This window comes from Cervus elaphus, chromosome 24, assembly GCF_910594005.1.
Source record: "Cervus elaphus chromosome 24, mCerEla1.1, whole genome shotgun sequence".
In the NCBI taxonomy this organism is placed as follows: domain Eukaryota; kingdom Metazoa; phylum Chordata; class Mammalia; order Artiodactyla; family Cervidae; genus Cervus; species Cervus elaphus.
The window spans coordinates 26298763-26319704 of record NC_057838.1 but is presented as its reverse complement, the minus strand read 5'-3'; the positions used below and the strand labels follow the sequence as shown (position 1 = coordinate 26319704).

Below are 20942 nucleotides of genomic sequence, written 5' to 3'. Positions count from 1 at the left end.
AGGCCGCGTGTGAGAATCACTCCCTTGTGCTCCAGGTCCACTCAGCGTCTCGTGCAAGACGCGGGGCACACGGGCCCAGGAACAGAGCAGCGAGTGTTCCCGTAGTCTTGCTTTAAACGTGGATGTGCAGGGCAGGTCAAGAAACATCTGAAGCGACCCAGAATGAGTGTGCAACAGCAGGTGGAAAGCAGGGAGGGCCTGCCAGACCCCACCACACTGACCAGGGCTCCTCGCAGATTCCATCCCGGCATCTGAAGGCCAGGGGATAGCATGTCTTGATGTGCAAGCGGTAGACAGACATGGCTTTGAAGTAACCTAAAAACCTTTGTGCTCCAAGAGGAGACAAAGTACATGTTAAAAGTACAAAATAAAGGGGCTCGATGGAGAGGTTTGTTTTTGAAACTGAAACCCTCTGAAGTGCAGTTGTCAGAGTTTCCTGCTTGTTTGGACTGGTGTCTGTGAGATCTGAAGGCCATGGAATTAGAATAACCCTCCCACGTGTAAGTGCGGAGCACCTGGGCCGCGTGCTCGTCGGCTCCGCCTGCTGGGTTTCTTCTAGTCTGTCTGGGTTGCCCGGGCCTGTCTAGAGGAACTCACGAATAAGAAAATAAGGTTAACTTGGCTTCACCTTGCCCCACACATTCAGTCCCAGTGGAGAGAGAGACATGTATTATTTCCCAGTGGTATCAGAGGCCCGCGGCCTGCCCGTGCCTGCGTCCCTTGCGGCCACGGAGCTCCACACCTGAAACCGCATCCAGGCAGGGAAGCTGTATCACCAAGATACCGGTGAAGTGTGTTCTAACTGCCACGTGCTTTAAGGACTGTGCTCAGGAATGTGGGCAGCAGGCCGGGCTTTGTCACCTGGTGGCCACTCGGCCCGGGTGAGCCGCTGTCCCCTCAGCTGCCCTGCACGCCGAGGAGGTTGCCACTTCAGGCTCCTGCCGTTACCCGGGGCCAGAGATGGCTTCTTGTGTTGGTTTGCATTTGGGAAGCTGAAATCCAGAAAGGAAGCCAGTACAAACTCTGTCCTGGAGGGTGGGTGTGCTAAGAAAAGAAGCAAGAAAAAAAAGCCCCTACCTTACAATTTGTGAGCCTGGTGGGGAACATGAGGGGTGATTCTGTGGGCTACAAGCCTCTCCTTTTGGTGTTTTGGTGACACCAAGTGATTCCTGAATGCTCTCTGACACAACTCATGTTCCAGGGACTGTAGCAGAAGGTTGAATAAAGTAGGGTGTTTACCCAAAGTCCATCATCTGCTTGTTTATGTACTCTCAATTAAACTGATATGGGGAATTGTCTTTCCAAGTTGATCTTCATTCTAAACTCAGATTCACAACTTTTTAATGATCTTTCCCTTTAAGATCCCATGCTTTGAATGGATGCCTGTCTGTCAGGTGAATTGCATGTATTTAGTATATTCATGTTTCCACTCTGATTGATTTTAGCCGTCCAGCTACCAGTCAGACATCTCAGCAGCAGGAGGAATGTGAGGCAGGCCTCCTCTGTTTGCAGGAAATGAACACCAGCCATTTGATGTTTCGAAATAAAATCTACTCTCTGCTATAGAACATCATTGCAAAATAAAATTGTTTCCTTGTCTTGGCTAATGGGCATTACCAACTTCTAATGAAAATAACTAACTACAGGAGGAAGGTATTGTGTTGACACTCTTTGCAGTGTCCTCTTGCATTATTGATTTTCTTAGAGTCACTGCATTGCTCGCTCTTGACTACAGTGATCAGACCCATGAGAAGTTGTCTAGCAGCTGCTCAGCCATGAATTCAGCATCTCCGTGGACAAGTGTCACTTTCCCCTCTGCCTTACTGAGTATGGGTCTTAGTGTGCCCAGAACGTCCTCTGCTAAGGTGGCTCGGAAGAGAACGAGGTGGGATGACCTCCAAGCAGACCCACAATTCACTTTTAACAAAGTTTAGGTACTGAGAACATAGAAGGTTAAAGGCCACACTGTCTGATGAAGGCAGCGGAATGTTTTAAACGAAGGTTGGTGCCCGTCGTAATCGGGCGTCCCTGAGAGCTCATCATCATTTATAACCTGTGGTGGCCAAAGAGAAAACCAAGCTCTGGGGGAAAGGAATCACTCATTCCTATATAAGTACCGCGCACTAACCGATTGTGCCACTGGAGCTTCGGAATCACTCATTCCTAAGCCACTTAAAATCCTAATATTTATTATAAGTTTGAGCCAGACATCCTGGAATGTGAAGTCAAGTGGGCCTTAGAAAGCATCACTACGAACAAAGCTAGTGGAGGTGATGGAATTCCAGTTGAGCTCTTTCAAATCCTGAAAGATGATGCTGTTAAAGTGCTACACTCAATATGTCAGCAAATTTGGAAAACTCAGCAGTGGCCACAGAGCTGGAAAAGGTCAGTTTTCATTCCAGTCCCGAAAAAAGGCAATCCCAAAGAATGCTCAAACTACCACACAATCACACTCATCTCACACACTAGTAAAGTAATGCTCAAAATTCTCCAAGCCAGGCTTCAGCAATACATGAACCGTGAACTCTCAGATGTCCAAGCTGGTTTTAGAAAAGGCAGAGGAACCAGAGATCAAATTTCCAACATCTGCTGGATCATTGAAAAAGCAAGAGAGTTCCAGAAAAACATCTATTTCTGCCTTACTGACTGTGCCAAAGCCTTCGACTGTGTGGATCACAATAAACCCTGGGCTGGAAGAAGCACAAGCTGGAATCAAGATTGCCAGGAGAAATATCAATAACCTCAGATGTGCAGATGACACCACCCTTATGGCAGAAAGTGAAGAGGAACCAAAAAGCCTCTTGATGAAAGTGAAAGAGGAGAGTGAAAAAGTTGCCTTAAAGCTCAACATTCAGAAAACTAAGATCATGGCATCTGGTCCCATCACTTCATGGGAAATAGATGGGGAGACAGTGGAAACAGTGTCAGACTTTATTTTTGGGGGCTCCAAAATCGCTGCAGATGGTGATTGCAGCCATGAAATTAAAAGACGCTTACTCCTTGGAAGGAAACTTATGACCAACCTAGACAGCATATTAAAAAGCAGAGACATTACTTTGCCAAGAAAGGTCCGTCTGGTCAAGGCTATGGTTTTTCCAGTGGTCATGTATGGATGTGAGAGTTGGACTGTGAAGAAAGCTGAGTGACAAAGAATTGATGCTTTTGAACTGTGGTGTTGGAGAAGACTCTTGAGAGTCCCTTGGACTGCAAGGAGATCCAACCAGTCCATCCTAAAGGAGATCAGTCCTGAATACTCATTGGAAGGACTGATGCTGAAGCTGAAACTCCAATACGTTGGCCACCTGATGTGAAGACCTGACTCATTGGAAAAGATCGTGATGCTGGGAAAGATTGAGAGCAGGAGGAGAAGGGGACGGCAGAGGATAAGATGGTTGGATGGCATCACCGACTCTATGGACATGAGTTTGAGTAAACTCCGGGAGTTGGTGATGGACAGGGAGGCCTGGTGTGCTGCGATTCATCAGGTCACAAAGAGTCAGACACGACTGAGCGACTGAACTGAACTGACTAATTATAGGAAATTGATATCATACGACAAAATAATTTAGCAAGGCAAATTAAAATTCTTGTCTTTTCAAAAAGTATCCAGACTCATATTTACTGGCATCTCATTCTGAAAATCCAATCAGACCTGTACCTAGTAAGGCATGAAGGCTTTCCTAGTTGTTTTTCCATTTTTCTATTGAAGGACATCTAGGTTCCTTTTTCTTTTTAGTGATTTTGAATAAAGCTGCTACAAACTTTGCACACAGGTTTTCCTGTGGACACAAGTTTTCATTTCTCTTGCGTAAATACCTAAGAGTACAACTGCTGGATTGTATGGGGAAACTGTGTTCAGTTTTATACAGATCACCATACTCTCTTCCATGATGGTTGTACCATTTTGCAATCCTGCAGCCATGAATGAGAGTTTTTGTTAGACTAGCATTGATTACTGTCAGCTTTTATGAATTTAGGTGTGTAGTGGTATACATTGCAGCTTAAATTTGCATTTCCCTGGTGACAACTGATACCGGGTATCATTTCACATGTTCATTTGTCATCTGTAATACCCTCTGTGATGGAGTGTCTGTGCAGATTTTCTGCCCGTTTATAAAGTTCTCTTTTTGAACTTTAAGAATTCCTTTTACATGTTCTGGATAAAAGTCCTTTATCAGATATGTAATTTGCAAATATTTTCTCCTAGTCTTATGGCTTCCCTGGTGGCTCAGAGGGTAAAGCATCTGTGTGCAGTGCAGGAGATCCGGGTTTGATCCCTGGGTTGGGAAGATCCCCGGAGAAGGAACTGGCAACTCACTCCGGTACTCTTGCCTGGAGAATCCCATGGACAGAAGAGCCTGGTGGGCTACAGTCTATGGGGTCGCAAAGAGTCGGACACGACTGAGCGACTTTACTTTGACTTTGCTTTCTCTTAGTCTGTGCTTTGTCTTGGGGGCTCCCCCGCTGGCTCAGCAGTGAAGCACCCACCAGCTGTGCAGGAGACACAGGACCCAGGGGTCCAGTCCCTGATTTGGGAAGATCCCCTGGAGGAGGGCACGGCAACCCACTCCAGCATTCTTGCCTGGAGAGTCCCATGGACGGGGGGCCTGGTGGGCTACGGTCCGTAGGGTTGCAGAGAGTCAGACACGACGGGAGCAGCTGAGCAGAGCGCAACATGTGCTCTCGCATCAATCTCCTACAGAGAGCAAAGGCTTTTTAAAGTTTTTATTTTTTTAAATCAAAGTGTAGTTGATTTACCATATTGTGTTGGTTTCAGATATACAGCAAAGTGACTCAGTTGTACATGTATATATGTGTATTTATTCTTTTCCATTATAGTGTACTTTAGGATACTGAGTATAGTTTCCTGTGCTATATACAGTAGGACCTGGTTGGTTATCCATTCTCTATATACCAGTTTGTATCTGCGAATCCCACACTCCTAATTTATCCCACCCCCACCCCTCCCGCCCCCTTTGCTAACCATGTAAGTTTGTTTTCTTTCATTTGTATCATTTTTTTTTTTTAGATTCTACATATAAGAAACATCATATGATATTATCTTTGTCTGTCTGGCTTACATTACTTAGTATGACCATCTGTAGGTCCATTCATTTTGCTGCAAATGGCAGTATTTCACTCTTTTTATGGCTAAATAAAATTCCTTTGTAAATATATAAAGAGCAAAGTTTTGTAAACACTGATAAAGTCCAATTTGTCAATGTTTTTCTTTGTGTGATTGTGATTTTGTGTTGTATTTGAAAATTCATCAGCAAACCCAAGGTCATATATGTATTCTCCTGTATTTTTTTCAAGAAGTTTTTTTGTTTGTGTGTTTTACATCTTACATTCAGATTCATGATCCATTTTGAATCATTTCTATTTTGGGCCATGCCACACAGCTATGGAATTGTAGCTCCAACCAGGGATTGAACCCAGACCCTCAGCAGTGAGCTTGGAGTCCTAACCACTGGACCACCAGGGAAGTCCCTTGGATGATATTTTATTTGCGATGTGAGATAAGTGCCTGGGGTCAGGTTTTTACACAGAGGCGTCCATTTGTTCCAGCATCATCAGTTTGCCTTTGCACACTTGTCAAAACTTGATATTATTTGTGTGGGTCTGTAAAAAATCCTGCTAGGATTATGATAGGAATTGCATTAAACCTGTATTTTTGGGAAATCAATACATGGACTATATTGAGTCTTCTAATTCATGAACATAGTAAATATATCCATTTATTTCATTAAAAATATTTTATCAGCATTTTGTAGGTTTTAACGTACAGATCCTGATATTTTGTTATACCTTTGAAATTTGTCAGAACTTGCATTATGACAGTATATTTTGAAGACTACATGTACATTTGAAAAGAACATATATTCTGCAGTTGTTAAATGAATTTTTCTTTATATGTCTATAAGGTCAGGTTTGTTAGTCTTGTTGTGTAAAACATCCATATCCCTTCTGATTTTCATGTGCATGTTACTGGGAGAGATTGAAAAGTATGCCACCATAATTATGGGTTTGTATAATTCTCACTTTGGTTCTGTCATTTCTTTAAACATATTTTGAGGCTGTTATTAGGTACATTTAGAATTTAGACTTGGTACATCTTCCTGATCAGTTGATCTTTTTATAAATATATGTCTCTCTTTATTCTTAGTTATAATTATTGGCTTAAAGCTGACTTTGATATTATTATAACTACACCAGCTTTCTTTGGTTACAATTTGTCTGACATATCTTTTTTCATTCTTAAAATTTCAGTTGTTCTTTGCCTTTGTATTTAAGGTATGTTGGTATGCATCACATGGTCACATTTTATTTTGGTTATATCCAGTCCAAAAATGTTAGTCTTTTATTTGTAGCACTTCGTAAATTACACTTAATATAGATGTTGATATATTTGGGCCTACATTTACGACATTACTCTTGATTTCTGCTCTTTTTTTCCTTCTGTCGTTGGGTTTGTTTTGCTCTTTTTCTAGTTTCTTAACGTGAATGCCTGGATTATTGACTTGAGACCTTCCTTTTTTTTATGTTAAGTATTCAGTACCATAAAGTTCTCTTTAAATACCACCTTAGCTGCACCCCCCAGACTTTGATATATTGTATAGACATCTTTCAGCTCAGGATACTTTCTAATTTCCCTTGGGATGTCCTCTTTGATCCTTGGACTATTTAAGAGAGTGTTGTTTAATTTCCAAGTGACTGGAAATACTTTTGTTATCTTTGTTATTTACCCTAACCCTAACCCTCTAACCCTAACCAACTCATGTCCATTGAGTCGATGATGCCATCCAACCCTCTCATCCTGTCACGCCCTTCTCCTACCCTGAATCTCTCCCAGCATCAGGGTCCAACGAGTCGGCTCTTCACATAAGGTGGCCAAAGTATTGGAGCTTTAGCTTTCTTGAGCTCTTCCTTGTCACCTCCCTAACACTTTCTGGTTCCCTGGGTCTTTCATTTTGTCTGGCCACTGACTACTGACTTCCACACTTGTCATGTCCGGGCCAAACACTGGGAGAACAGAGAGGGGGGTTTTGGCTGACGGCTCCTGTTGCTGCCACCGCAGAACTGCCTGCTGCCTGGGGCGGAAGATAACCAAGGGAATGGAAAGGGGCTTTCATCTGCACTCTTGGAGCTTTTGGACATTTCCTTTCCCCTTCCTGAAGCCTGGCTTCTCCTGGAGCCCTCTTCTCTGCCCCTCAGTGCTCACCTCCAGGGTTTGGGTGTGTTGAGTTCAAGGCGGGCTCTACCCAAGGGAAAGAAGCAATGGTGCTTTGGCCTCAGTGTCCTTCCCGACTGCTGGTGCTGTTAGCTTCCCTGCGATCTCAAAGAGCTGCTCTGTGTGTTCTGTTCAGGTTTTAAATGGACAAGAAGAGTGGCATGTGTTTTCTCTGTCTTTACCAGAATTAGAACCTCTGATTGATATTATTTAAAAATGTTATTTTCTAATTAACTCATCTTTATAGGTGGGATAACAGTTGATGTTGCTAGTAAGAGTTTAGGTAAGCAGCCAGATTGCATAGTTTAATTCTCTTGGCTTTATTTATGCTTGCCTTTATGTCAGCTGCACATGATGCTATTTTGATCTCTTCCTTTGATCACATAATTTTCACTGTAGGTTTCTATTTGCACTTTCCAAGTAGCCTCGTGAGTAAACGTACCCTTGCTATTTCTTTGTGGGTGGGGCTCAGCCTCTTACACATGACCGCGTGGCAGGTTAGTCAGGGCAGCGGGTTTGGATGTAGCTCACCTGAACCGTATGAGGCACAGTTTTGAGAAAAATTAGATGGGAATCCTTGCTGAAGATCCTTTCTGGCTAAGTTTGTGCTTGCTTCAGAACTGCTGAACCACAGCAGCCTCCTGAACCCATCAAGCTGGGTGTAATTTCAGAACGGATTCGCATGCAGCTCTTCTAAGATGCAAATCTTTGCAGAAATTACACCTGATGCAGTTGAGCTGGCAGCTGGTGTCTACACACTCAGGAAGTGGGATAGGATCTCCATGGAGGCTCAGATTCATTGACATGCAACTCAGAGGCCACATAAAGGTCTAATTACCCCTGGGACCTTCCCGTCTGCATCTGTGATTGGTTAAGAAGTGGAGAGATGATACTGCAGCCCTGGTTGCTATGGTCAGGTAGGAAGGCAGAAGAACAGTGGGGGCAGCCGAGGTCAGCCTGGTTCCAGCCTCAGGTGGGATGAGGGTCCAGCTCCCTGTGCTGCCGTCGCGGCCCCTCATCTCACCCAGCCTCCGTTAGCTCATCTATAAAGCACAGTGCGCGCTTCCCTTCTGAGGGGAGGCTACTGAGGGAGGCGTGAGAAAATGCAGAGGAAACTGCAGTCTGCTGAATGTGACGTGCCACCCAAGTGTTTATTAGAAAATATTTGAAGACTAACAGATAAAAACAGGAGATGAATGACGAATCAGGAGAAACAAGTCTGATACTAGAGCCAGGGTTCATTCCCTTCCAGCCCTGAGGGTTTAGGATTCTGCCCGTGGTGCCGCAGGCTCAAGGGTGCCTTTCTCCAGGAAGTTGGCATGGGCACACGTGCCAGGGCACCCGGGCAGGGGTGTTGCCCTGGTGCGGCTGTCAGTGCCGCCTCCTCCTCCCAGCCCCCTGAGATCACCGGGAACCCAGAGTCACCCTTCCTTCTGTAGGAAAGAGGTTGTGTTGGGCTTGGGACGCAAGGGCCAGCAGGGTCATGGAACCGACAGCTGGCAAGTTTGTTCCCCCATGATTTGCCTTCCCTGAAGTGTTCAGGCTCCCAGGACACACAGCCTCCTAAGGGGCCGACAGGAGGCACCCCATCCTGACCTGGCCCCTGTCCAACTCTGTGGTCAGCAGCACCCCGGGGCTCACTGCCCAGTTACAGGGGCAGCCTGAGACTCAGGGTGCCCAGCGAACAGGTCGTGGGTCAGCTGACTGCTCTCCTCTCCTCCCTTTCAGATCACCTCCAACGAGAAGCACCTGGAGAGTCTCAAGAGCGCAGAAAGCCTCCTGCGGGCTCTGGAGGGGCTGGCCCCGGCCGGGGGGTGAGTAGGCTTGGCAAACACTCTCCCATTTCTTCTTCCTCTCCTCGTTTCCCCTACACACCAGGGACCACCACCCTCCCACCTGACACTGCCCACTGTGCACCCTCCCTCCTGGTGCATGGGCCAGCCGGCCCTTCCACCCAGGCCCCACCTGCTGAGGGGTGCCCAGCCTTTGCTGGGTATGCAAGACATGAGGTGGTGCCAAGCATTTCCTGGTAGTTTGTCTTCAGATTCACGAGGTCTATGGAATCTGCTTCCTGGTGTTTTGAGTATTGTATTCATTGGAGAAAAGCATGTGGTTGAGGTACTGGGGAGACGGTGATTCTGTGGAGAAGGCTCAGCTCCAACCAGCACTGCTACGTTAATCCTGGACTGGGTCAGGGTTAATCTCCTGGCCTCCCCCAGCTCTCTTACTGGTGCTTTCTGTGAGCTGAGGGGAAGGACAGCCTGACCTTCATGGGAGGGGCCCTTCTTGCCTGGGGGCCCCTGTGGTGTAAGGTGTGGACAGTGGCTCCTGGGCCATATGGGTCCATCCCCAGGGATGGCAGCATCCTCAGCCCTGATGGGGCCCTGACAGGCGGGTTGTCTCCCTGGCTCGTCACTGGCAGCCGGCGCCGCTCTGGCAGGTGGGATGGGCTCATGGCTCCACCAGAGTAGCCTGGCCTGAGCCAGGAGCAGGACGAGTTCCCTCCTTTCAGAGAGACCCCTGATGTGCAGAGCAGGAATACGTGGCCCCCTCCCCCTGCACCCCACCTCTTCTTTGCAGCCCCCAGTCCCATCACTAGGAAGCAGCTCTACTACCGTGTAGTCAGGAGTGTGCCGCCAGCTAATTTTACACTTCAGGGTGCTCTGCCACATGCCATTCTCTCCTCTGGCGACACAAGTGTGTGTCTCAGACAATCTGCTCCAGTAACAGACAGTCCACTTTAAGGTCTTAATTGCACATCCACACCTATGAGAATGAGAAATCCAGAGTTGCTGGCTGATTGGCCAGGAAGGGGCACCATGGAGCGCCTGGGATCTCTGCTGGTTGGCACAAGTTAGCTGCAGGCTGGCGCCAGGCAGGCTCCTTGTGGGCTCTGGGCTGACAGGCTCTGGCTGCCGTCTGCCTGACTCGGCTTTGGTGCATCTGTCCAAAGCAGCTCAGACGCCAAGTGGTGGCAGGGCCAGGAGCTCAGGCGTAGCTTACGGGGCTTGCTATGGTGGGACTGTGGGCTTTGGGGTCCTCACCTCCCACTCTTAGAGCCTGGGGATTCTGTCTGTGCTTCTCAAAATGATGCTCAGGGCAGCTTAGGGAAGCAGCTGGTCCATCAGGTACTTGGGTGAAAAGGAGGCCAGCCCCTTTGGAAGATGGGGCATTTAACCCTGGAAATGCCTAAATGTTTACTTTGGTTTTTCTCACAGGTCGTCAGCCAACAGCACAGTGGCGTCCTTGGCCCTGGAGATCCTCCAAGCTGCTGGACGCTAGGCAAGAAGGTACTCAGCACAGCCTCTCTGCGGTCCCTACCCCCGGCTACATACACTCCACAGGTCACCCACAGCTCTGTGTGGGTCCAATAAAGTCAGCTGAATCCAGAACCTCTGGCTGAAATGCTCTGACTCCAGCCCTAGAAAACCCACTCAGAACAAGCCTTCTTGGTGCCTGTTGGATGCATCTGGGAACCCCAGGTTTGTTCTCAGAATGCTTTCCCGCTGTGTGTGGGCTAGGTAGGCCTCTGCGCATCAAAGTGGAGGGAAGCTGCGGGCATCTCCCAGCCTCGGTCTCCTCCAGAGATTTACCAGGCGGGACGATGCAGGAATGCTCCTCCTCCAGCTACAGATGTAGAGCAAGCCTTTGGAAGCTTGTTTTATTTTACCTGCCTGGCTTTTCATTTCAGGAATGAACTGATTCTAAGAATCCTGGGGAGAAATGGGCAAGACTCCACTCACAGGAGCAGGTAGTTAAAACTCTGCCTAAAGGAATGCAGAATGCTCAAGGAATGCTGGCTTCCTGGCAGGTCTGCTCACCTAGGTGGGATGAAGGCATCGAGGTAGACTTCTTCCCCCGCCTTCTACCAGTGACCACCACCTCCCAGCCTCAAAACCTTCCCAGCTTCTATCTCAACACATACACCCTTAACGCCCCCGACACTGCGGAAGGGTGCTAGGACCGCAGCACTGGGGGGCAGGGTGGAGGGGAAGCTCCTGGGCGGCTGGAACCAGATGAGCAAGTTGAGAACGTTCCTTGGCCTCCTCTCTGGGGCTGCTTTCCTCACACTGCAGAATGAAAGGGCTAGACTAGATCAGCAGCGGCAGTGCCCCAGACTTCTCGGACAGAGGAGCCCCGTCCCGACGGGCTTCTGTCCCCGGTCACAGCCCCTGTGCAGGCAGGATGGGCAGGCAGGCAGGAGCTATGCAGGCATGAATACTGGAGTGGGATCTTTGCGACCTACGGATCAAACCCAGGTCTCCTGCATTGCAGGATTCTTTACCTTCAGAGCCCCCAGGGAAGCCCCATCTACTGTGCCACGGGAAGCTGGTCACACTGTCACCAACAGCCTCATCAGCTGCTGTGATCTGGGTACTGTGCCAGCTTCCATGTGGCTTTGCAGTGAACAGCTGCCCTGTGCCCTCCTCCACAAAGGCATGGATGTAACTTACCTTATTTAAACCCCACCACCTGCCAAGCACACCTTCTTATCTCCATCTCATAGCAGAGGAAACCAAAGCTCAGAGCCAGCCCACTTGCCCAAGGCCCCGCCGTCGGGTCGAACTTAGGACTCGGACTCCAGAGCCTGTTTGTCCAGCAATGGGATGTTGAGCTGTGAGTAGCTGGGGTGTAAGGGGGACCTGCACCCCGAAGCAGGCAGTTTCTTTTGCTCCAGCCTCCCTACTGTCCCCATGAGGAGGCCCCACAGGAAGTCCTGCTGGGCAGCATGCCCATCACCCGCCTGTGCTCCAAGGGTGAGGGAGCTGGTGGAGGCCTGGCCTTCAGCTCCTGTTGCTTTGGCCCCCTGGTGCAGGCAACAGGCACAGTTCTGTTTGCCCAGGCAATCTGTTCTCTCCTTTCACTCAGATCTTGAGGGAACCACCCTGGAGTTCTGGGCCAAGTCCTCCCAGAAGGTATTTCAGAGCAATGGAATCTTCTTTACACTTCTGCATCGAGCAGGGATGAGTCTTTGCTACTTAAGGTGAAACAGGAAAGCTTTACCATTCCAAAACCATGCTAAGTGGAGAGTCCGCAGCCCTGCTGCTTTGAGGAACAGGCAGGGGTGAGGGGAAGACAGGCCCTCGCAGGGCTTCTGTCCTCCAGGGGTGCTCAACCCAGGGTGTCAGGCGCTGAAGTTAGCCCATGCCACATTTTTGCACCCTGGTGTGAGGCTCTTCTGACCTCCTGGAGTTGGGGGATCCTTTGTCCTTCTCACAAAGGCACCTTATGGAAAGCAAGAGCCCCAATCCTACGGAGCTGAGGTAGGGGACGTGAACTGTCTGGATGGAGGACGTGAAGGAGGGTGTTGAGGGCGGTCACCCCTCCTGCCCCGCGTGGGAAGCCCGCACCCCTTTGTGGCCTCCCAGGCTCTGAGGAGAGCTGGCTGCCGGCCGCCCTTAGGGTTCTGGTAGTGTCCCAGGTGCCTACTGGTCCTGCCCTTGACTGACTACGGTCTACTGGCCGGGCCGCCCAGGGAGGAAGGCCTCACAGAGGTGAGGGCAAAGAAGGCAGCAGAAGCACACTGTGTGTGGAGAGCACTCGCGAAGCCACAGCAGGCTGCCTCCCCTCCACTCACGGCAGGCCTGAGCTTTGAGACCTTGCCTCAACTTCCAGCCTGAGTCCGCACCCAGTGAGCTGGCCCTCTGGGAACATCTGTTTGGGGTGACTTTGGCCTGGGAGGCCTCCTGGGCAGAATCTGGCAGCTAAGCAGCAGCAGTGGAATTTCCTCCTCTTATGGTTCTTGGTACTTGCCCAGCTGCTCACGTCTCCCGTGTTACTGTGAGGCCGCCATGTCACCTCTCATGAGGTTCTCGAGTCAGTTCTGGGACTGCAGGGCAGGTCTCAGCCCTGTGGCACAGGTCAGAAAGTGGGGGCTCTGGTGGCCAAGGCTCTTGTCAAAGGTCTGGGTCTCTCCTGCCCCCACTTGAAGCAAAATGCTGTCTTCTCCTTACTCAAACCACAGCAAACTACGCAGCAGTCAGTCTCTCCGACACAGGGACTCAGGCTGAGTGAGGTAGGAGCCTCAGGGAGGAACTGGAGGGAGGGGGAGGCTTGGTCCCTGGGGAGAGCTCTGGAGCCGAGGGACAAGACTCACCAAACTTGAGGAGGCTTTGGCCCCAACAGCCTCAAGCCTGGATAAGCGGAGGGAGGGAAGTGGCAACCGGCAGCAGCCTCGGCCCAGAATCAGGACCTGGGCAGAGTGGGGGTCTTGACGTGACCTGGGAGAAGGCTGGCCTTTTACACCTGACCTCCACGTCTCAGAGGCGTGATGATGAGGCGGCAGAGGCCTGTCACCCCGCCCTCTAGCCTCCTCACCAGATGGGGAGGCGGCATGGACACCACACGCGACGCTGATGCTGAGAAAAGCAAACACCGCCGTTCCAGGGCCGCACACCCCCGCCGCCGTTATTTTCTAATCGCATCTGCCACGTGCCACTCAAGCAAGGCAGTTAGGTTCTCACCTACTAGAACAAAACACCTGCAGTGGAACAACGCAGCTTTCTGTTAGCTTATAAACTATACAGCATGGGGCAGATCTTCTGTTTTTATTACACGAATCAAGACAAAAATGAAAGAGCATATTTACCTCAAGATCTTTCACTATCAAGGATTCAGATAACCAGATCAAAGCCTCAGGTCTCAAACACCTCCTCCAACATGGAAAAAGCTTTATTTTTCAGCTCAGTGGTGGTCAATGCAATGGGATCAAACGTCCTACGCACCTCCATCCCCAGGTAATAAATCACTATTCTGTGGGTTTTTTGGTAATTATTTTTTTGCTTTTTCGTTTTACCACCTGTGGATGGTTTGCTTGAGATAGTCTGCCCCGTTTTTGCACCTGTCCAGTCCTACCGCACGCCCTGGTGACTCGCTTTCCGCTCAGTATCAATGCAAGACATACCCCTACTGTTGTATTAAAACTGTATTTTACTGTCACTGTTCTCTTGCAGTTACTGGACACATGGGCATCTGGTGTGGGCTTTTATACTTTGTTGATCATGGATTTTTTCCCTGCATTAACTTCAGTTTTATCCAAATGGCTGCCTACCTGTTCCACACTTGACTGAAAAGTCCCTCTTTTCCACACTGACCTCCAGTGCTCCCTTCCAAGCGTCTATTGTCATCTTATTCTGTTCCCTTAGTGTATACTTATTCATGTGCCAATAACAGGGTTAACTCATCACTGACCACGTGACTATTTTTCAGAAATTAACACCCATGGCTGTCAACTTTTCTTTTGACTGGCTAAAAATTCTGTTGTTTCACTAACATTTTGTAGATTACCTAACACATCTTTCATCTTCTGATTTTTGTGAAATGTCTTCAAACCAGTTTTCTGCAGAAGCAAAGGAGCATTCTCCAGAATCGTGAGTTTTCTTTTTCTTTCTGTATCAGAATCGATCACTAAGGTTTTTTGTTGGTATAATATTCACATTGTAGAACTATCATCTTCTGAGACACTAGTATATATGTTGCTCTAAATTTTGAAAATTTTACATTTATAATACAAAGTTGGAACAAAAAGCTAACAGAACAAAATGTGAATGACAATCTTAAGTTGTATGCGCTAACAGTTTCTCACAGTGATGTTAATTCTCTCCCGCTCTAAAAATGTGTTGATACATCTCCAGTCAATAACGTGTTAACTACCTCTAGCTTTACCTCAGGTTTTACAGTCAGGCCTTCACAGCTCAGAGAACAGCAAGTCCTCTTATGTGATTTTTCACAAGGGTCCTGGACGTTGCTTTGTCCTTTTCAGTACACTGCAGAGATACTTTGCTGCATCAGATTAACCTTCATATTAAGTTTTTACATGGAACTTCAAAATTACAATGATTTTAGGCCAAGCTCTGAAGTATTTTCTGGTTTTAAAAAGTTCTTTAAATGACACACCCTGCTGTGATTCTTTATGTTAAAAGCTGAACTCACTATAAAGATCTTCACTCTAACCTACTAACAGTTCTTACAGTGCTACCTTCGTTCTGTCATTGCACTGGAAGCTGAACTGCCCCTTCACCAAATACACAAATGTTTTCCCTCTCAGCCCAATTAGACCACAGGGAAGAATTTATAAAGCTTTTATACAGGGTCCTCATCCAACAACAAGGAACTGAGTAATGTTTAAATACACAGTCAATCAGAAACAGCTCTCTCTCAGTACAAACACTTTCACTCTTTTTAAAGCCCCAAAACACAAGTTCTAACAGGTATACTGACTCTGCCCTCAGGGATGAACTAAAAACTTGTCAGACCTACCACCAGGATGACAGGCTCACCTGGCAGAGAGCAATGGAAGAAGGCCCATTCTAGTTCGCTCTGATTATGTTCAGATAAACATCGACAGGTAAACCATCTTAATTATCAGTTCAAAGTAGAGTTGAAGGAATTCCCCGCTCCAAATGAGTCACACTTCTGTGAAGGTGCTTGAAGTCCAAATCCAGGTGGATAATTCTTCATTATTACCTTAAAGGAATGAGACCATGTGATGGAGTTTGGGGTTGGGGGTGGGATGCTTATTTGGAGTTCAGAACCCCATGGACAGAGGAGCCTGGTGGGCTACAGTCCACAGGGTTACAAAGAGTCAGACACAACTGACAAACTAACCCACTTTGTTCTATGTCGCCAAACTACTAGATGCCTTTGAACCATGAGGCCTCTGGTCACTTGGACAGAATTATATACATACCTGCAGTCAGGCTGAAGGAGTCTTGGCCATAGGCTGTAAGCCCACAGTCCTTCAGTTAGAGATGGTGGACACTCTCCTCCTACACAGCTAAATGTGCAAAGCAAAGCTAAAATATTTTGGTGCGATTTAACTCAGGACCAAGTGTAAAGAAATTATTTCACTATCTGTTTACTCAGTTTAACTTCATCCTGAGGAAAACTTTTTACCCTCACAGACCGCTTAGTGACAAGGAAAAAAAGGTGACACAATCGAATGAATTAAAAGTTTAATTCTGAACCATTTTTATAACCGCATTTTCTCTTGAAGCATTGTATCACAGCAGGTTACAACAACTTTGGGATAAAAGGCAACTGGTAAACTGTCCAAAACAAGGTTCCAAATAACACCTCTTACTGACTTACCTACCCATACATATCCCAAATAAAGTTTTTGATCAAAAACGTGAAATAGATCCACCTGCTTATTTTAAGCATATTAAAAAGGAAACTAATTGGACCATTTCTATTTGTCTATTTTATACAAAAAGGCTACACAATGTTACACTTTATCAGATTACAATTAGAGTGATTATGAATTAGTGTTCTACACCATTACTCGATTCTTAAAAATTAGAAATTGCTGTAGCAGTATTCACTATAACTTAACACTACGAGAGACTTAAAAAACTAACAGTTACTGCAAAAAAAAAAAGCTACTTCAAAGCAAGCAAAGTCAGTACCATTACAGATATTAAAAAAAAAAAAAAAGTTTAACAAGCAAGGCTAGAGTTTGATAAATTCCATCTTGTGATCCATTCTTGTGCATTCTTCACTTCTTGAGTCACTCCCAAAATCCATTTGTATTGTAACTCCTCGACCAAAAAGGACCAGAACAAAAAGTTTACTTCAATTGTTCCCATAGGAAACTCAGCTTGGTTAGTGTGTCAGGCACTTTCTGAGATACCAGCCCACCCCTCGAGCCCTCTCAGCAACTCTACCGGCCAACCACAATGCAAGTTCAGACAACACAGCTGTATGAAGAGAGAAAGGCTGCTATTAATGTTTAAAACAGCAAATGTTACTCATCTGAGTATTAAGTTGCAAAAGCTGTGGCAAAAAACATTAAAGTTAATAACTTCCACACATGACCACCTAACGACCAGAAATCTGAGAACATTCAAATGTTCCAAGACATCTTTCAAAGTACATATCTTTTTTTGTGGCAGATTTACAAATAGGCCTAAACCACTCCCACCCTACCAACCAAGTCTTTCTGAAGTTCTGTAGGCAGAGTAAAAGTATTTTACCCAAACTGGCTTGTTTAACTTCTTACCTAAAGGATGATTTACAGGTCAGTATCAAACCAGGCCAGCTGATTGCTGTCACCCGGGGGCAGCCCATCCATGAGGTCCTGGGCATGCCCCAGATCTGGCAGCCCGTCAACTGGATAGTCAGCACCGGGGTGGTGGCCGCCCATCTCATGCTCCATCATGGGGTCCATCCCCAAGGCGTCCTGGCCGTACCCACCGGAGTGAAAAGAACGATAGCTGGGATCTGGGAGTTGGGGCAGTGACACAGTGGGTGAGGGGGGAGAGAGAAGACATGACATGAACACGGAGTCAGGGGGATCCCAGGATAGCAAATGTGTCAGAGTATTCCTTCTAACCTCTTCACCTTCTTGCTTCCTTCAGTTGAGTAATTACCCAGTATCAGGCCACACATGAAGCTACACAGTCTGTTTCCACCAAAGGCAGACTAGCAGGTTCTAGTCCTGGACGTCTAGCCTTTCCCTGGGCAGAGAACAGTTGCTGAGTGGTAGCAACAGCATCTATAGTGTGTGTGAGGTAAGGCAATATAACAAGGAGGTTTGGCAACGGCTGTGTATTTGTTATAAAGTCTAGGTGATACCCTCAGGAGTACTAAGAAAATGTGCCAGTTTCCTATGAAACCTTTGTATGTTTTTAACCAAAGGCTTATTAACATTTATATACCTGTCAAGGTAAGAAGCTTATGAGCTTTAAGTGTTTATTAACTAGAAAAAACCAGGTAAGATTAAAAATTTAAGATAAATAGTATATACTCCATGTCCACTACCCAAATTTGAATTAGTTAGATTTTCAGAGTTTTCTGAAAAGCTATGTAAATACACATCCCAGATCTGAGTCTAGAATTGTAGACAAAGGTATTATGTAAGGGTTCTCTGAACTAAAAACTAAATAGAAAGCCAGGCAACTTGTAACATACTGTACTGCAGAAGTCTGGCAGCAGTGACACACATTTATTGGCATGATCCTAGTGCTTGCTTGGTGTGTGGCTCAGAATTCCCTGTGCACCAATGAAGATATTACTGCTGACTCTAGAATTTAAGAACTGCCTTTAATTGCTACCACTACTTTCCTGCCAACAGGTCCTCCCAAGACGAGCAAAACAGCTCTTCTGACAAAGCTCTAGACCTTTAGCTTGATCTGGAGATAATCAAGAAATATGAGACACATACCATCCTGGCGATATCCGAGAGGTTCTCCCTGGGCACCAATATCAAGTCCAAGATCAGCAGTCTAGATGAACAGATACAGGCAAGGAAGCAAAATGGAAATTCTCAACTCAAAGGATACTCTCTGATATTTTGAAAACATACTTATTTTCAGATTACAAAAGGAATAAAGAACTCAAACATTGCAGAACTACTTACAAAGTGCAGAATTATTTCAAAATACAGATGTACACAATCACAGAAAAACTGTGTAATTTATTCTTTCTGCAAATATGTATTATTACCAAGTATTTACTAGGTGCTAGAAATGTAACAGGAAACAAAACAGGCAAAGTGTCCACCCCCAATAGGAATTGCTGACAGGATGTGTTATGAGACGATCCCTAGAGCCTGCACAGCTAAAAGAACTAAGTTGCCATTAAACTGTGTGGAACAGGTCTGGAGAAAGGGCTGGGTGAGGATGTTCAGAGCTGAAGTTGGAACGGTTGAGACTGTCTATTAAACATCCAATTAATATATTACTAATTACCTGTTTAGCAGTTTGCTTCTTTTTCCCTAATAATATATAGCCTCTCTCTTTATAACCCACCTTATGATTACGTACAATAACTGTATCAACTTTTAGGGTGGTTCGACTGTTTCAATTTGTCTGTATCAAGGACAAATACTGAACAAATTAATAGAAATTCAAATAGAAAAGTAGGTTTAAGAAGTACTGATAAACTGACCTCCAACTAACAGCGTTTAATTGACTGCCCCTTTCCTAACCTTTTGAAAAGTGTTTTTTAATCTGTTAAGTTTTTCATCTATGTCCCTTACAAATTCTAACTTGCTTGTTCTAAACAAGCTGTATAAAGCTGTAGTATTTCCTTACAGCAGTTGCTAAGATAGTGTAAAGAATGAATATTCAAGCCAAGGACACAGTCAATGCAAATGAATGTGCACTGAGTCGTCTGAGAGGAAACCACAAACTGCCTTGGTGCTCTAGCAAACCATCAAATAAACGTGCTCACACTGCCTACCTCATTCCAAGCCATTGGCTCCGTTCTGAAGAGAGAACTGGTCAGCTCAACCGAAAGCCGTTTCTTATAATCCTGGGGCTTGTCCTCAGACATTCGGAACAAAACAGCAGCTGCGTATGTTGCTGGGAGAGGAAGGAAAAAGGTCCTTGAAGAAAAGCTGAGGCTTCACTGCACACAAGCTAAAGGCTGATTCCTGTCCTACTTACCCACACCCTCATTCCTAGAATGAAGTAATTCTGTCAGAGGAGCTGTGGCTCCCTCGGCTTCAATAGCTTCTGCAGCTTCCTTGTCCTGAGCAAGTTCACAGAGGACCCCTGCAGCTACTCTTTGGATATTTTCAATAGGAGAATAAAGCAGCTGAGGAGAAAACACACATGAAACCTCATCAAATCCAAAGTTAAAACATGGCAAGCACCCCGCTGTGGTGTAAACAGTCCCAGTTCACAGTGTAAGTGGTATCTGTGCCACTTGTATTAAATAGGAAGCCTGCATTAAATCATACACTAAGTTTATGTTCTTGAGTGTGTGATGCTTGGCAGCAATGGTTTTCTGGAGCATTTTTAGCTACAAACCTCTTCAGAGTATATTCAAACTAAGAGCTGGAAAACCCAGAGGTGACTAGAGGTTTGTGCTGTGGCAGCCCAGACCAGCTTTCATCCCTTCTAAACCGAGCACACCTGAAAGTAGAATAGAAAATTTCCCCTTCCTGAGGTTCTAGTCCCAATGTTTCTCCTTCTATACTGCCCAAGAAAAATGAAGGATATTTTCATAAATGTATTCAACTAAAAGGACATGACACATTTTCTATTTTTTTGTAGTTGACAAAGAGCATGAACAGTACAACCATTTTATAAATGGTGATAGTAGATGAAATATTAGATGCTGGTGCCCCTATTTTGGTCTCTAGTTTCCTAATACTTTGCTTATCTTTAAAATCCTGAAATTTTACCGACACAGAATCTAGAACACCTCACTTAAAACTAACATACCTGCACAAACAATGGAATGGTATTTAGTCCTCTGATAACAATTCGGTTGTGAACATCCCGAGCTAGGATGTGAAGGGCTCCAGTACAACCTTCAACTATTTCTTCCATGCGGACTCCCTCCTACCAAAAGAAACATGGTTAATAAATAGGGGATTGTGTTCTCTAAAATCCAAAGTTCCCCAGAATTTGCAAGTAAGTTCAGGAATGAAGATGGATCCACTAACTGAATGTCACTCTGTGAAAGTGGCCTCCTGTCAGCACCAATTCCAAGCGGCACCTCCAAAACTGCCCACAGCTTCAATGTACATGATTCCTCCCAAAGACCACTCTCTTCCCAACAAAGCACCCATCACTCTGGGTAAAGGGATATATAAGAAAGGAGACAGAAAGATGGGAAAGTACTGTGCAAACACTGTCAGCTTTTTCCTTCAGGTACTTGCTCGATCTTTGTACACCTATGTGTATTTGGTGAAAATTTAGCAAAGTTTTACCACCTACTGCTAAAAGTCTACTGAATTGGCACGAGAAAATCCACTCAC

General features: G+C 46.2%; 2 protein-coding genes across 9 annotated transcripts in view; one reads left to right on the top strand and one right to left on the bottom strand.

The window, feature by feature from the left end:
- Positions 1-10623, top strand: part of ULK4 (unc-51 like kinase 4) — a 496555-nt gene extending 485932 nt beyond the window's left edge. For all 3 annotated transcript variants that reach the window (XM_043886762.1, XM_043886763.1, XM_043886761.1), the window contains 2 exons: positions 8960-9045; positions 10450-10623. In XM_043886762.1, the coding sequence (XP_043742697.1) occupies positions 8960-9045; positions 10450-10513 (150 nt within the window). In that variant the 3' untranslated portion in view covers positions 10514-10623. The remainder of the gene's footprint in view (positions 1-8959; positions 9046-10449) is intronic.
- Positions 10624-13885: 3262 nt separating this feature from the next.
- The window catches only part of CTNNB1 (catenin beta 1), a 47571-nt gene continuing 40514 nt past the window's right edge, over positions 13886-20942 (bottom strand). For 2 of the 6 annotated variants that reach the window (XM_043886768.1, XM_043886764.1), the window contains 5 exons: positions 20404-20523; positions 19621-19771; positions 19415-19536; positions 18396-18456; positions 16171-17452 (listed from right to left, as the gene is read on the bottom strand). In XM_043886768.1, the coding sequence (XP_043742703.1) occupies positions 17244-17452; positions 18396-18456; positions 19415-19536; positions 19621-19771; positions 20404-20523 (663 nt within the window). In that variant the 3' untranslated portion in view covers positions 16171-17243. Of the gene's footprint in view, positions 15698-16170; positions 17453-18395; positions 18457-19414; positions 19537-19620; positions 19772-20403; positions 20524-20942 lie in introns of those variants that run through there. The other 4 variants (XM_043886767.1, XM_043886765.1, XM_043886769.1 and 1 more) reach the window with 4 other exon arrangements.